This window comes from Crotalus tigris, unplaced genomic scaffold, assembly GCF_016545835.1.
Source record: "Crotalus tigris isolate CLP2741 ecotype Arizona unplaced genomic scaffold, ASM1654583v1 scf7180000017623.1712378, whole genome shotgun sequence".
Lineage (NCBI taxonomy): Eukaryota > Metazoa > Chordata > Lepidosauria > Squamata > Viperidae > Crotalus > Crotalus tigris.
The window spans coordinates 605,174-622,350 of record NW_024096518.1 but is presented as its reverse complement, the minus strand read 5'-3'; the positions used below and the strand labels follow the sequence as shown (position 1 = coordinate 622,350).

The 17,177-nt window shown below is 41.7% G+C and overlaps 2 protein-coding genes across 4 annotated transcripts in view; one reads left to right on the top strand and one right to left on the bottom strand.

Moving 5' to 3' along the window:
- MOCOS (molybdenum cofactor sulfurase) overlaps positions 1-17,177 on the top strand; it is a 252,233-nt gene that overhangs the window by 181,025 nt on the left and 54,031 nt on the right. For all 3 annotated transcript variants that reach the window (XM_039332021.1, XM_039332031.1, XM_039332014.1), the window contains one exon: positions 14,705-14,867. In XM_039332021.1, coding sequence (XP_039187955.1) covers positions 14,705-14,867 — 163 coding nt within the window. The remainder of the gene's footprint in view (positions 1-14,704; positions 14,868-17,177) is intronic.
- Positions 14,877-17,177, bottom strand: part of FRRS1L (ferric chelate reductase 1 like) — a 244,869-nt gene continuing 242,568 nt past the window's right edge. The window contains exon 6 of the mRNA XM_039332048.1: positions 14,877-16,037. Within this exon, the coding sequence (XP_039187982.1) occupies positions 15,933-16,037 (105 nt within the window). The 3' untranslated portion in view covers positions 14,877-15,932. The remainder of the gene's footprint in view (positions 16,038-17,177) is intronic.

The following is a 17,177-nucleotide window of genomic DNA, read 5'->3' as shown; positions in this document are numbered from 1 at the left end:
TGGTTCCTATTACCCAGTCATTCTCTATCTTCCTCCCCCTGCCAATTCCTACTTTCCCATCCTCCTTTTCCCCTCCCCTGCGTTTTATGGCAGGAAGCCAGCAAACTGAGGTATGCTGAAGATGAATACTCTTTTCAGTTCCTTACTTACTTTGATTTGTGTTTCTCTTCTGTACCCCATAGTGCAGCTTCTGATAGGTTAGACCACTTTTTATTTTTATGAAAAGACAGATGCAAGGGCAAGACTTAAACAGTTCAACCTTCTGGTTGTTGCTTATCACCATCTTCTGTCTTCTTCAGACAGTGGACCAACCATTTTCTTGACTTTCCAATATCCAAAAAATCCATTTTTGTTATTTTTGGCATTCATAAGAAGCCTTTGAACTTTAGCCATCATTATTCCATTCTTGATTATTTGGGCTGCTTCCTGATAATTCTGCCTTTGTTATATGGCAGTTGTGTATCTAGCAAATTTGATACCCAGAGCAAATAATTTTTAATATAGTCTCTCTGAGAGCCAGTTTGATCTAGTAGTTAAGCATCAGACTAGGAGATAGAGTAAGCTCTAAACCTGTCTTAATTTTAAAGCCAGCTAGGTAATTTTGGGCCAATCACTCTCTGTCAGCCCTAAGAAGAAGGAATTAGAAATCCTCTTTCAAAAATGCTGCCATTTTTTGCAGGTGGCTATCATTAAATGTCAAAACTAATCCAAAGGTACAGATTTTTTTTTCTTCTATTAACTGATGCACTGTGCTACCAATTACTGTATGAAAAAGCTGACCATCAGACCAGCAGCAGGGATCCAATCCACCACCCAAATGCTAGCATCACCTCCTTTAATGCTTGCACCAGGAATGGATTGCCCTCCACCACGAAGTATGCCACTTTTAGATAGCCCTCTTTCCATTTTTAAAAAATTCTCTTTCAGTTTATTAGAGATGTGTTTTTATAACCACACCAGTCTTATCAAGAATCTTCTTTTTCTTTTTGATATTGATTATGTTCAGACCTTAATTATATCATTTTTCAGAATTTCCCATTTCTCCTGAAATGTTTTTCCCTTGAAGATTACCATCTGTAAACTTCTTCCTTTTCCATTTAGCTTACTAAAAAGCAACTCTCTTGAAATTATATCTACAGTGTGATGAATTATAAAATTATGTGATTATTCTTTCTCAAATTTCTTACCACTTTTTTCTGTTAGTAAGTATTAAATCCAATGTAGCTGGATACCTAGTTTCTTTATCCACTTTTTGAATCATGAAGTTATCTGTAAGTCACATCAAGAACCTGTTGAATTTTGTGAGTTGCAACCTATCTCTTACCAGGATCGGGTATAGGACAACTCACCCTGGCCAACTCACTGTCTCCAACTCCACACGGCCAGTTTCCACATGGGACAACTTGATGTGGGACAACTTGACATGGGACAATTCAAAGCAGGATAACTCAGCATGAGATAATTTTATTGTTATCCACCATTGTTTGACATCATTTTAATTTTTGTCATTCACATTTCATTTTGTCAGCCCCTTAGCATCTGTTCTTTAATGATTCTATTCCATCATTTCTTCAATATTAATGTAACTTTTGTATTTTTCAATTCACTTAGTTCCTTTTATTATTATGAAAATCCATTTCTTCAGAATTAGTTTAGCTTTTCTATTAATCATTTCATTCAGGTACTTTTATTACTGGTGATCACATTTTCATCGAAATTATTGTAACTCTTGTATTTCTGGATTGAATTTATTTTATTACCTTTGGCCATGGTTCCATTGAAATTAATTTAACTTTTGTATTTTCATGTGTTCAGTTAGTTGTCTTTGACTTAATGGTTTTAATATTCTGTCTGCATTTTAATGCATCTTGTGTTTCGTATTGTGCATCTGACATATAGTTATTCAACATCGCTTGCTACATTGAATATTATAAAGTGGTACAAATTTTTATTTATTGTAACAGTACACAATATATTCAGCTCATCATGGGCCATGGAGTGCAAATCTGTCCATTAACACTAAAATAAACAGTGTTCAGACAAAACATTCATCATGAAAACACAAAATTGATCAATGTGAAAAATGGAAAATGTTGGTTGCAATTGTATATCTTTCTGAAGAAGCTTACTGTTTGTGAAGTGCATTTCCCCAAACCAAATGCCAGGGGCATCACACAATGGGGATTATTGTTGGTCCATAAGCTGCACATAGTTCCTACAGACCTCATATAGCTGGAACATCCTTCATCCTGCAAAGCAATTTATAATATTCAATTGATGCTTAAAATCACAGTGTGGACTTTTTTCCACGTAACCATATTTTAGGCACACACAAGAGTGCCTTTTGGGCAGTTGCAGATGCATCTGCTGCCATTGGGTAAAACCATTTTTCAGTAGGCTTCACTATGGCACAACTGGTTTTGATGTTTTTCTTTCATGATCATAGACTTCACTAACTGAGAAATGCATGTTCGTGCTGATATATATCTTTGCACATCCCTTCCTGTCTTTTTTTTCTCAAGAATGACACAGTGACCAGGAGGAAGCAGAATACTGCAGGGGAAGCCTCTAACAGAGTGTCCAGAGTGGACTCCTCTGATGGACAGAGGAGGCTGCAGGCCTGGGAGATTCAACAAAGCCCAGGTAGTCCATTGGTGTCAGGAAGAATGATGACTGGGAAGGGAGAACCAAAGGGGTAACCCTCACCCAAGACAGCCAAAGACACGAATGGCAAGCGGAACTGGAAGAGCTCGATGAGGGAGAAGAAGGCAGTAAAACTGATCACGCTGACCTCTTCATGAAGCAATCCATGTGCTTCATGATGGATATATTCCAAAACCTTAAGGCATGTGAAACCCAAGCCAGAATGATTGCTGGTGACACCTGTCAAACCCGAGAGGAGGACAGCAGTGGAAAAACCTTGCCTCTTGACACCACCATGGGAATCTCAGCAACCCCAGCCAGTGCCACTGTGGCCATGGGAACAACACAGAAGGGCCCCACCAGGGCCAATGTCCTGGAGGGTGCTGGTGTGGCAGTTCCATGAAGATGAAAAACCCCACCACTGGACATGAAGTTTGATAAGGACCTCAACAACTGGGGTTCTTCCTGGCCCATGTCCTAACCTACATGCTGGAGCATAGGCCAGAAATCCCACTGAAGGTGCCAAAGTGAGGTGTGTCATGCTGGTGCTGGAAGGAGCTGCAGCTTGTTGGATGGTGACGCTATTAGGCGAGAAACTTTGACCAATTAATGAGACCACTCCATCACCAGTTTGAGCACCCTCTGGCTGACCAAAAAGCAAGAAACCACATCAAGACTGTGCATCAGGACCACAGAGCCATGGCAGAATACACCAAGGAGTTTCATGACTTGACATGCTGACTTGACTGGCCAGAAAACATCCTAGTCAGCTGTTTTAAAAATGGGCTAAATGATGACCTATACAATGCCTATGTTGCGGGGGAGGGGCTTGCAACCCTCCATGACTGGTATGAACTGGCCGAAGAAGAAGAGATCGACCAAGCCCAGAACAAGTACCATGCAGCAAGATCATGGAAGAGATCACCCCCGGGAAAAAAGAGAAGCGAGTAAATCACAGGCTTCACAAGTCCAATCCATAGTCTGCTTTAAATGTGGCCAGGAAGAACACTGAGCCAGTGAGTATAAGACTGTCCATCCAAGCAAGAAGGCGAGCTCCTGTGGGGAAAACCACCAAGGTGCAGCCAGAGGGAATGGAGGTCGTGGAGTTCACCCCATGGCCCAAAAAGGCTGAGGGAATTCCAACTCCTCCAGACAATAACTAGGGGTGGACGGACACCGACTCCAATGATGATCCCCTTGTGAGTGGCCTGGTTACACTAGTGACCTGTAAGGACCCACCCCACTTTGCATCTTAAGAAGACAGAACTCTTGGAATAATTCTTCCAACAGGAATCCTTTATTAAGAAGAAGTGGCTGCAGGCATGCTAGAGAGGACTTGGGGTCCAAGCTCTCCCATTCAAGGTTTTAAGGGGTTTCCCAGCAGTCCCACCCAATCACCCCCCCCTTCCAGTGATAGTTTCAGGCATCACAATTCCACCCCTTTGCTTCTTTCTTCCGTCTGTATAGAGACTTCAGATAAACTACATGAAAGGTAATTAGCTCCCTTTGTCAGGGTAAGGTTCTTTGATGCTAGTTACATTCAAATTCTTTCTTTGATGTGCAATAAACACATTCAGTTTCTTAGAAGTCTATTGAAGGAAGTGAGGGCCATAAAGCCCCTTTGTTCTCCCCCTTCTCTCCCTCTTATGGCAGAATCCAGAGAAGACAGAATTGGGAGTTTCTATATTTGATAATTAAAGATGAAATATAATTGGATTCTGATATCCGGCCCCTCTTAAAAATAAGAGAGATCCACCTGAAAGAAAACAAAACAGGTATACAACTTAGTCAGGCTTGTTGGGATACTCTGTGTGAAACTTCTTCAATAGCTTCGGGGCTCTGACATGACGTTTATGGACCCACTCGTTTTGTGAGGCAGGGAGGTGTTTCCAGGCAACTAGGTACTGAGTTGCTCCATGATATCTCCTAGAGTCAAGGATTTCCTTTATTTCGAAGTGTTGTTCACCCTCCACCATGATTGGAGGTGGTGGGGGGGGGGATTTTTGGCCGTAGAGGTGACTGATGCTCTCTTTTCAGCAAGCTGCAATGAAAAATTGGGTGTATTTGCCTGAGATTTTTGGGTATTTCTAATTCTACTGTTACTGGATTTATGATTCTTTTAATTGGAAAAGGTCCTATATATTTTGGTCCAAGTTTTTTACAGGGCTGTAGGGACTTTAGGTATTTTGTAGATAAGTACACCATTTCTCCTATAATGAATGGTGTAGGCTCACCCCTTTTTTTATCGGCTTGTGCTTTGTATGCCCGCCTAGCTTCATCTAGTGATTTTCTGACTATTGGCCAGGTGTTTTGTAGGTTTTCCATCCATTCTTTCAGTGAAGGGATCGTTGGTTCTTTTGGGGTTAACTCTGGCATAGGGTTGAACCTTTGACCGTTGGCTATTTGAAAAGGAGTGTAGCCTGTGCTGGAGTGGACTGCATTATTGTAGGCAACTTCTGCAAAAGGAAGTAAGTCCGTCCAATCACTCTGTTGGAAATTTAAAAACCATCTCAAATATTGCTCAAGTACCGACTGGCAGCGTTCCGCTTGTCCATCCCCTTGAGGGTGGTGGCTAGATGTCAATCCCTGAGTGGTCCCTAAGAGGGATAAAAATTCCTTCCAAAATGCAGACGTAAATTGCACTCCCCTATCAGAGATGATGCGTTGGGGTGCCCCATGCAATCTGTAAATGTGCTGGATGAAAAATTTTGCTAAGGCTTTTGCGGTGGGAATCTTTTGGCAAGGGATAAAGTGCACCTCTTTGGAAAACAAGTCCGTGACCGTCCAGATAACAGTATTCCCATTCCTTTCTGGTAATTCCACTATAAAATCCATGGCTATTTCCCTCCAGGGGGCTGAGGGATTTGCCACTGTTTGTAATAGTCCTGGCGATTTCCCTTGCAACCTCTTTGCAGTGGCACATTTTGGACAACTGGCTACATAACTTTCTATGTCCTTTTTCATGGATGGCCACCAAAATTGATGTTTAATTAAGTGTAAAGTTTTTACAAATCCAAAATGCCCTGCTGATTTTGTGTCATGGCAAAGCTGCATGAACGTGACTTTTGGGTTGTTGGTATATATAACTTTTCCCCTACCCAAGGCAACCCGTCTCTCATTGTGCACACATTTTTGTTTTTCTGGAACCATTCATCTGTTTCCAAACTTTTTCTGAATTCAATTCCAGTTTGGCTGTCCAGTTGTGGTTTTAATTTGGCTTGGGTTCTTGTGGTTACTGGTGCTGCCAGTTGTGACTCTGCCATTATTGGTCTAGAGTCTGTGGTTCGTGCGCTGTTATATTGAGGCATGCGAGATAGAGCATCTGCCAGGAAGTTCTTTCTCCCTGGTAAATGTTTGAGCTTAAACTGGAACTGGTGAAAATGCTGAGACCAGCGGGCTTGTTTGGGATTGAGTTTCCTGGACGTTTTCAGGGCTTCTAAATTTTTGTGATCAGTCCACACCTGGAAGGGGATTTTGTTGCCTTCCAGGAACTGTCGCCACGTGAGTAATGCCCAACGTATCCCATAAGCCTCCTTCTCCCATACGGGCCAGCGCTGTTCTGTTTCCGTGAGTTTCTTGGATGTATATGCACAGGGTTGCAATACTGCATCATTATTTTCTTGTAATAGCACAGCCCCCACTGCCACATCACTTGCATCTGCCTGTATTATGAAGGGCTTGTCCATATCTGGGTGCCTTAGTACTGGTTCGGCAGAAAAAAGTCTCTTTAGTCTCCCAAACGCTGCTTGGCACTCCATTGTCCATGTTAGTGGCTGGCTAGGTTTTACTGAGGATGCTCCCTTCGTTTTTAGTAAGTTAGTGAGGGGCAAGGCTATCTGGGCAAATGAGGGGATGAATTGGCGGTAAAAGTTTGCAAAGCCCAGGAAACTTTGTAGTTGCTTTCTTGTGCGGGGTGGCGCCCAATCTAATACTGCTTTGACCTTCTCTGGGTCCATTTCAATGCCCTGTGGGGATATGCGATAGCCTAGGTAGTCTATCCTTTCCTGGTGGAATTCGCATTTTGAGAGTTTGGCATATAGGTGAGCGGCTCGCAGCTTCTTTAAAACCGCTCTGACAAGTTTGACGTGTTCTTCTTTTGTTTCAGTAAAGATAAGAATGTCGTCCAAGTAAACAAGGACCCCCTTAAACAGGTGCTCCCTTAGAACGTCATTGATTAATTGCATAAAGACTGCAGGGCCCCCTTGTAATCCAAATGGCAAGACTTTGAATTGATAGCACCCCATGGGGCAGTTAAATGCAGTCTTCCATTCGTCCCCTTCCTTAATTCTTATGCGATAGTAAGCTTCTCTTAGGTCTAGTTTAGAAAAAATTTTCCCTTTCGATAGGTGTGACAGCATGTCTTTCATGAGGGGCAGCGGGTATAGGTTGCTTTCACTGATTGTATTCAGGGCCCTATAATCCACGCATAAACGTAAAGAGCCATCCTTCTTCTCTCTAAAAAGGACCGGGGCAGCCACTTTAGGCTTGGCTGGCTCAATGAAACCTCTCTCTAGGTTTTTTTTAATAAATCTTTCCATTTCCTCCTTCTCCTTTGGGCTCATGGAGTATAATCTGGGCTTCGGGAGTTTTGCCCCAGGCTTGAATTCAATGGTACAGTCTGTGGGTCGGTGGGGGGGAAGCTCATTCGCCCTCTCCTCACTGAAGACTTCAGCAAGGTCCCTATATTCCTCTGGTATTTCTGTTAATCTTTTTTCCTCTCCTATGGATGCTTTTTCTATTCTTGATTCTGGTAGCCTCCCTTGGGATTTTAAGTCCATTGGGTCCCCCTTTGGGAATTTGATTTTTGTCGTCCTCCAATTTACCCAGGGGTTCCATTCTTTTAACCATTCCATCCCTAGAATCATTCGGCATTCCATACCTGGGGTCACCACAAACGTTATGTCCTCTTCATGGTTTCCCAGGGAGAGGTGTATTGGCAGAGTGGCTAGGGTAGCTGGCACCCCCCCCTCTGCTATGGATCCATCTAGCTGGCCAAATGAGATTGGTTGTTCCAGTCTCCTGGATGGGATGCCCAGATTCCCCACTAGTGTTGGGCTAATGAGGCAGCGGGTGCAGCCAGAGTCTATTAAGGCTTTCACCTTCACAGCTTCGGGCATGGGGGGGATTAATATAGTCACTGTTTTGAAGATGGGTGTGATGCATCCACTTACCAGGGGTTCGCCCTCCGAGCTGTCATCTGAGGCATCCACCGGCCCTGTGGTGTAGGCTGGAGTTCTTTCCCCTTGGTGAGCAGAAGTGGGGGTTCTGCAATTTCCATCATTCTCATGGCCGTTTCTTTTGGCTTAGCTGAAGACTTTCCGGATTTGTTGATTGGGGATCTGTCTGGGTTGTGCTGGGGGGCCTTTGAGCGGCATTCTACAGCTCGATGCCCTTCTCTTCCGCACTTGAAACACCCCATTTGCTTCTTGGCTGTATCCAATGATTTCACCGGTTGGTGTGTCAGCTCAGGCGGGGGGCGGCTCCATTGTTTTCCTCGGCGGTGCCTCTTCAATATGTCGATCTCTGCTTCCTCTGCCAAGACGTACCATTCCTCAAGTCGATGTGGGTCCCCTCGGGGCAGGCAAGCATCATATAGATCATAGTTTAGTCCGTCTTTGAAATGGCCAAGGAGGATGTCTTCTGGCCAATTCAGTTTGCTGGCAATGGCCCGGAATTCTTGTGTATACTCAGCCACTGGGCGTTTGCCTTGCCTCATCGTTTTTATCCTTTCACGGGCTTTGCGATCAGTCAGGGGGTCTTCAAATCGTCTTCTCAAAGAGGACATGAAACGGTTGAAGTTACTGAGTTCTGGGGCATTGGAGTCATGCAAGTTCACCACCCAATCTGCAGCTGGTCCATCCAGGGCAGATTGCACGATCCGGATGCGGGCTTTGTCGCTGGGAATGTCCTGCCCATATTCCTCCATGTAGCTGAGGACTTGAGTTAGGAAAAATCCCAAGCGTGTTGGCTCCCCTTTGAATTTCACCTCCAACGGTGGACGTCTTGGAATGGATTCAGTTTCTTAGAAGTCTACTGAAGGAAGTGAGGGCCATAAAGCCCCTTTGTTCTCCCCCTTCTCTCCCTCTTATGGCAGAATCCAGAGAAGGCAGAATTGGGAGTTTCTATATTTGATAATTAAAGATGAAATATAATTGGATTCTGACATGACCCTTCCCATGGAACTGAGCTTCCCTGGGTCAGGGTTGAAAACCAATTTAAGGGCCCTATTAGACTCGGCCTGTACTAGGTGCTTAATAAATCCAGCACTAGTTAAGATACTGGGAATCTGACTGAGGAGTCTAAAAGTCCCAATCGCACTGTGCCAACTAGAAGGGTCTGTCATGGGGCATCCTGGCAACGTTTGCCACTGAGCCCATAGGAATGCAGATGGGGGCCCATTCAGAAGTCCTTAGCTTCATAGTGGCACCTGGGATGGAAAGACACTTAGAGCTAGCCTGGCTAAAAACGTGGAACCCTTATGTGAATGGGAGGATGCACTGTTCCTCCTAGATCCAGGAGGAAAAGCAACTGTCCAGAGGAATTGTGACTGTTCATTGATAGGAATTTAGCCCAAGGTTTTATTCAACTGGCACGACCCCGGTTGGTAGTCCCAGTTTTATTCCTGGAAAAGAAGAATGTGTCTCTTCGTCTATGTGTGGATTATAGAGGGTTAAATACGGTATGTGTGGAGAATGTTTAACTCCTATCCCTGATAAAGGACATGTTAGCCCATCTGGCTAAGAGCCAAATTTTTACTAAACTGAATTTGTGGGAAGTGTATTACCCTATAAGAAGCAGGGAAAGGAATGAATGGAAAACCATGTACAACTGCCCACTGGATTGTTTCCAATTCAAAGTGCTCCCTTTTGGACTACAGGGAGCTCCTGCTGTCTTCATGCAGTTGATTAATGAAGTCCTAATGCGCATTTGTACAAGGGGGTGCTGGTGTATTTGGATGACATTTTGATCTATACTGAGACCAAAGCAGAACATGTGAAACTAGTGAGGGGAGTTCTCCAAAAGTTATGTGCCACCAAATTATACGCCAAGTTCTCTACAGTAAATGCAAATTCCATCAAAGCAAAATAGACTACCTGGGTTATCACATCCCATATGAGGGAATTGAAATAGACTGCACAAAGGTCCAAGTGCTAGAATGGGCACTACCTCTCACTAGGAAGCAATTGCAAAGCTTCCTAGGGCAGTGATGGCGAACCTTTTAGAGACCAAGTTCCCAAACTCCAACCCAAACCCCACTTATTTATTGTCGAGTGTACTTCAGATGGTAGCCAAGTTGCCAGCACTTTGGAGAGGAAATACAGTAATTTAGGTGGTGATTGATTTGTTTTCCAAGCAGGTGCATTTTATTACATACCAGAAGATTCCATCTGCCTGAGGTCTTGCCAAATTGTTCCTGCATCACATCTATCAACTTCATGGAGCACCCCAATGCATCATCTCAGAGGAGTGCAGTTTACTTCTAAGTTTTGGAGGGCCTTTTGGGGCCTACTTGATACTGACCAGGGACTGAATTCCAGTCACCACCCCAAACGAATGGGGTGTGTGAATATATGAACACAGTTTTGGAACAATACCTTAGATGTTTTATTAATTATCAATGAGATAACTGGAATGACCTTTTGTCATTTGCAGAAGTGGCATACAATAATTCTGTACATAGTACCATGGGGTTCACCCCTTTCTGGGTGGCCACTTGTCAGGACTTCAAATCTATGCCTGAACTCCCTGCAAATGACTCTACAATGCCACCATTAAAAGAATGGGTCACCCAACTATAACATATCTGGCCTATTGTACAGAAGGCCCTTGCAGAAGCTTGTGATACATATAAAGCTCAAGCTGACAAGAAAAGAATTGAGCCTAAGCCTTTCAGTGTTGGAGACCTAATTTACCTTTCCACACGCTATTTACCTTCCAAGAAATTGGGACCTAAGTTTGTGGGGCCTTTCCCCATCAAACATATTAACCCAGTCACAATAGAATTGGATTTGCCAAAGTTCCTTTGTCTTGTTCACCAGTTTTTCATTGCAGTTTATTGACACCTGAAATTTCCTCACCCCTTAGACCAGTTCTTCCCCTTATCCCTCAACCCATAGCAATAGAGGGGGAACAACATTTTGAGGTCAGAGAGATTTTGTACTCTCACAAGCATAGGGGAAATCTTCAGTATTTAGTAGCATGGAAAGATTTCCCTATTGTCCAGAATGAGTGGGTGGATCATTGGCATGTTAAAGCCTCTAGGCTAGTGAAACGTTTTTGTAATCAATATCCTGACAAACCTAAATAATTTCTCTAATCCCCCCCTTTATTATGTTTTGTTCTGCAGGTTGGGGAGAGTATTCTTTGCATGCTTTTACTTTGTTGTAACCACATGGGAATTAGGAGGGGGATGGTCTTCAAAGATGGGATGGACTCTTTCTTAGCCGATTCCAGTCTGATTCCAAGGTTGCTGTGCCCTAAGGATACTCATTATCAAGCCTATACCTCAGCACTCTCAAAACAACCTTGCGGCATTGTATTGTCTGCCAGTGGACTGGTCAGGGGGGTTGGGTTTTGGAATGGGAGGAATAGCTTTGTGCTTTGTGTGGCACTGTTAGATTCTGCTACTCTTTACTGCAACCACTTCCTCTCAGTAAAAGTTCTTTTGATTAACCCTACAGAGTCAAGAGTTGTGCTCTCTTGAGAGGATCACCTGGGGCATGTCCTTATACCATTATATTTTGGAATTGTGAGTAGTGTGATCAATGCAAGGCCAAAATTCACACCAGAAATGGAAAAGTAATAAAGAGATCGATTCCCACTATCCTTCAGCAGTGAATGTGAAAGTGGCAAGATTCATGACCGGATGAGGTGTGAAGCCAAAGAGATAGTGGAAGGGCCATCTCAAGTTATTCATACCTGCCTGGCTAACGTGAGCTGAGCAGTCTATGCTATAATACCTGGAACTTCAGTATTGTAAAAAAAACAAAACAATTCTGGTAGAGGCAAAACCAATTACAGACAGCACCTTTGGACCCAGTCAGCCTGGACCCTATTCACTAACATTGGGTGAAAAGAGCCATTCTTACTTGGCAATTTTGGAGAAGGATCTAGGAGCATCCTAATATTTGGCAGAAGTAATTAGCAGTGCATTCTGCAATACTCCGAAATCTGGTACACGGACAGCACTTTTGCAATTGTTCCCAAGCTCTTTGCTTAGGTTCATGTGATCCTAGCAAAAATAGTATGGGGGCATGCACCTTGTTTTATGCACGCCTGCCAGATAAACAGTGTGCTACTTATAAATGGCTCTTTGGCTTTATGAAAATCCTGGTGACTAATATCGAGCCACATTCCATTTACTGCTATTTTGAAATGGCTGCCATGAATGCCATCAGAGAGTGCTTCCCAGAAGTAGCTCTAAAAGGTGGTTTCTTCCACTTCACTCAGAGTATGAGGAAGCATTTGGTAACAAGTGAAGCTGCTCATGAATTCAATAGCAACACTGGTTGGACTTGGAAGAATATGTTCCTGCTCTAGAAGAATTTCTGCCAGGGGAGCTGTAACCTCGTCTGAACTGATTCAAGGACAATTACATAGGTCATCAAGGCAGGAGAGGACATGGAAGATAACTACATTCATTTCCAACACCATGTGGAATCTGTTTGACTGGAGCCCAGAACAACTACCGTATATGCCGGCGTATTAGGCGACCCGGCATATAAGACGACCCCCGTCTTTGGCGCCGAGTTGCATTCCTAGAACGTCTTCTTATACGCTGGAAACTACCAGTATTTCCTGCGTATAAGATGACTCGGTGTATAAGACGACCCCCGTCTTTGGCGCAGATTTTAATGCTTGCGGAAGTCGCCTTATACGCCGGCATATACGGTACTCAAAGCTGTTCATTGGTGACTGCTTGCCCAATTGGGAGTATGCCATCCAACCATTTGGAAGTTTATTTTTTTTTAAGACAAGTTTTATTGTTTTTTTTATTTTTAAAACAAAGTGTATTAATGGCTTGTGGAAAGTCCAGAGATATGTTTTATGAACGACTCCTTTCAGGACATGGTCCTCCACTGAAACTGAAGAAATATGACAGATAAATGCATTGCCAGAATTGTCAGCAAATAGGCAACTGAAACCCTTGTTATGTGCAATAGTATACAATTATCAAATAATTTAATAAAAGATTCTTTGTGTCATACTCTTGTGTCTTTTGCTCATCTATTAATTTCACAACACCCAAACATTAATGGGTCAAGGACTGATTTAGCAACTAAAATGAACAAAATAACATCAAAAATGATTGCAATGTGTTGAATATACATTGAACAATATAGAAGACTTACAGAAGACTTACAGAAACACTGAAATATGCTTTTCCAATTGATAATAAATGATAATCTGAAATTAAGCTTTTTGCTGCCAATTAAAAAAAACAACACATTCAGTATAGAAATTGCCTTCTTTTGGCAATAATTTTGCCAGAATCATTTTTCTAATTATGTATGGATTCCAGAGTGTAGGACTATTTACATGAAGGTGATGTAATAGGTAACAAAATATGTAAGTTTTTGTTTAAAATGCAATTTCTGCAACTTGCATGATTATTTAAATTAGGCCAAGAGAAATTAGACCAAGAGAAAATTTCTTTTCAAAATTATGTTAACATATACATTGAAGTAAATAACTCAAATATAATTAAAATTATATTAAGATATTGATTTTTACAAAGAGTTCAAAATATCCCGGTCTAACTTGTGTTTATCACATTGGAATCTTACCATTGCCTCACAATTGACTTATAGCATTAGAAAACTTGCTTTTTTCTCTCCCTGAAATGTATGAATAGTCTATGACTTCTTTATTCAACTTTTTTTTAAAAAAATGATACCATTAGGAATGCATTACAGTAAGCAGAAGGCCAGCAGAAAGAAATAAAGCAAATAGTTTAGGAACAGGTAACTGTTGCTTTCCATATACAACTCTTACTATTCACCTTGCTGCTAGGACTGTTAAAAACTGAGGTCCATATATCTGAAATACTCCACATTGCTTTTTTCCTTTTGGTTAATATTTTTAACATTCAATATAGGATTATTTTGGTTCTTTTCTGTGAAGAAAAAAAACAAAAAGGAACTCTATTTCATTTTTTATATATTCCAATAAGGGATAACTACTTCAAAATTAAACCAGAACTTGTTTTAGATTGCTAAAGCACTAGAATGAAACTTCTTATTGGCCATCAACCTAGCTTAATAGTATCTTCCAAGAACTTTAGACTGAATTGAAGAATGTAGGATAATGACATGAAGTTGGTGAGATTATAGCATGAATATATAGACTAGTCCAGTGGTTCTCAACCTGTGGGTTGGGACCCCATTTGGGGTTGAACGACCATTTCACGGGGGTCGCCAAACAACGCAGTCCGTCATTTTTTTCTCCTTTTCCTTAGCTGTGCTACTCCCTTTTATTCTATTGGCTTTTGAAAGCCAATAGAATAGACTCTCTTGAATAGAGTCTAATTCTATTGGCTTTCAAAAGTTAATAGGAATTGTCCAGGCTGTTTCTGCCCTGCTGAGCCCGCCAAAAGTCCCATTCTGCAAATGGTGCTGCACCAGTTGAGTAGTCCTTGACTTACAACCGGTTGAGTAGTCCTCAACTTACGATCGGTTGGGGGTCACGGCATTAAAAAGGTTGAGAACCACTGGACTAGTCAATGACTTTGGAGTATAAATACTTTTTTAAAAAAAACAAACCAAACCCTTTTTTTTTTTGGATTTAAATGATTTAGTAAGTCTTTTAAATTTACTATATAGTTTTCTTGTTTCCTATCTCTAAATGGCAGGAGATTGAAATTTGATTATTCACCCAGAAAGAAGCCTGAAACTGCGAAAGAAGTTAAACTGCCTTAAAGTGTGCCATGTACATAAGACAATATACATACCTTACTGTTGTAATGAGCTGAAAACAAATACACATACATATCAATTTTTAAAAAATATTACTTACTGTCTGTTGACTAAATAACACCTCCATTTTCCTTTACATTCTTCAGGTTATGCAGTGGCCCATTGGAAATCAAGGCTTGCTGTATGACCGAAACTGGATGGTTACAAATCAGAACGGAGTTTGTATTACTCAGAAACAGGAACCACGACTTTGTCTTATACAACCTTTAATTGATCTGGAGCAAAATGTGATAATCATCAAAGCAGAAGGTTGGTACATACAGGTTGTTTCTTCGACTGTGAAAGGGTTATCAAAAATATTCATCCTATAAGATTTTCATTTTAGATAGATCATAAGTCAGGAAATAGTGGTTCTATAATTGTGTTTAGTATTCTTGAAAAAAATATTGAGTCATAGCAAATTAAAATCAATTATCACTCTCTGTTTTAAGATATTCTTGAGAAATATTAGATTTATTAAACTAGCACTTTGAATTCGATACAGAAACTGACTTGCACCCAATGGGTGGAAAGATGGCAAAGTACTGGCATAATATATTGGTATATGTCAGTTCCAGTGAGCAGTCTAGCTGCCTCTGTTTTGAATTAACTGAAGTTTCCACACCATTTTCAAAGGTTGCCCCACATACAGTATATTGCAATAAACTGACTAGGAAATTATTGCAACATAAATAAACTGCTGCAAGGGTGTCTCTGTCCAAGTGTAGAGAGTAAAGACAATGATCTTGATGGAGAGAGGGAAAATCTGTTATTAGGCAATAAATAGGTAAACATTACAAAAAAAAAACGGGTTATGGGTCTGAAAATATTCAAACAGTCATTCACATGAAGAAAAAGAGAGAAAAGCTTATTAGGCCTGCAAGATTCTGTCATTGTATTCAATATGGCATCTGCTTCTTGGTCTACCTTGTAAGGTATAATCACAGTTGTGAATAACATCTTGTTACTTGGATTTATAGTAACAAGGATGGATATATTGTAGGAGCATTCCCAAACTGCAAACCTGCTCCTTTAAGGTGAGCGCAGACCTCTCTGGGACAGGCAGAACAGCATTCAGCTATACAGATAATTACTGTAAGGAATCACTTCAATCCACATCTTAAGAAAGCAGAACTCTTGGAAACAGTCTTTTCCAACAGGAACTTTTATTAAGAGAAATTGATAGCAGGCATGATAGACAGGATCTGAAGGATTCCCTTACAAATCGATGTTTTAAAGTGTCCCTAAGTAGTCCCCACCCCGCAGTTCTTCCAGGCGATTCAGACCGGCAGATTTCTAGGTGTTAAATCCAGGAAAGATAACATAAATTTGGCTTCATTGGACATGATCATTCAACAGCTCCTCACACAGATCCTGGAGGCTGCATCTCCCCCCCCCCTTTTCCTCACTGGCTGGTAAGGAGGAGAGGTTCAGAGGGGCCTAGGATGAAAGGCAAATGGTTACATTGTGATGGTTAGCAGACCCGAAAGAGAATCAACAAAAGGTTACTTTGTAGTGAATAGAGGAAGTGAAAGTAATAAACCCCCATGCATACCCCCTTCCCCCTTAGGAGTATGACAGGATCCAGGAGAGAGTAAAAATTGGTTTTATATCAGAGAAGGTAGAAAGAAAAAATAACTGGATTCTGACGTCCTGCCCCCTTAAAAATAAGAGAGATCCACTTGTAGAGAAAACAAAACAGGTATAAAAGTGAGTCTGCCTGTTGTTCTCTTTTCAGCAAACTGCAGTGAAAAATTGGGTGTATTTGCCTGAGATTTTTGGGCACTTCTAATTCTACTGTTTTTGGGTTGATGATTCTGATTGACCGCTCCCTGAAGATGATGACTAGATGATAGTCTCTGAGTGGTTCCTAAGAGGGATAAAAATTCATTCCAAAATGCTGACGTATCAGATATGCACTCCCCTATCAGATATGGTGCATTGGATTGCCCCATGCAATCGGTAAATGTGCTGCACGAAAAGTTTCACCAAGGCTTTTGTGGTGGGGATCTTTTGGCAAGGGATAAAGTGCACCTGTTTGGAAAACAAGTCCGTAACCGTCCAGATGACAGTGTTTCCATTGCTTTCTGGTAGTTCCACTATAAAATCCATGGCTATTTCCCTCCAGGGGGCTGAAGGATTCACCACTGGTTGTAATAGTCCGGGTGATTTCCCTTGCAATCTCTCTGCAGTTGCGCACGTTGGGCAGCTGGCCACGTAACTTTCTATGTCCTTTTTCATGGATGACCACCAAAATTGCCTTTTAATTAAGTGTAATGTTTTTACAAATCCAAAATGCCCTGCTGATTTTGTGTCATGGCAAAGCTGCATTAATGTGACCCTATGGGTGGTTAGTATATATAACTTTCCCCCACCCAAGGCAGTCCAGTCCATCTTTGATTATGCACACATGTCTATTTTTCTGGAACCATTTATCTTTTTCCAAAGTTTTCCGGAATTCAATTCTGGTTTGGCTATCCAGCTGCGGTTTTAATTTAGCTTGGGTTCTCATAGTTACTGGCGCTCCCAGTTGTGATTCTGCCATAAGTGGTTTAGAATTGGTGGCTCGCATGCTGTTAT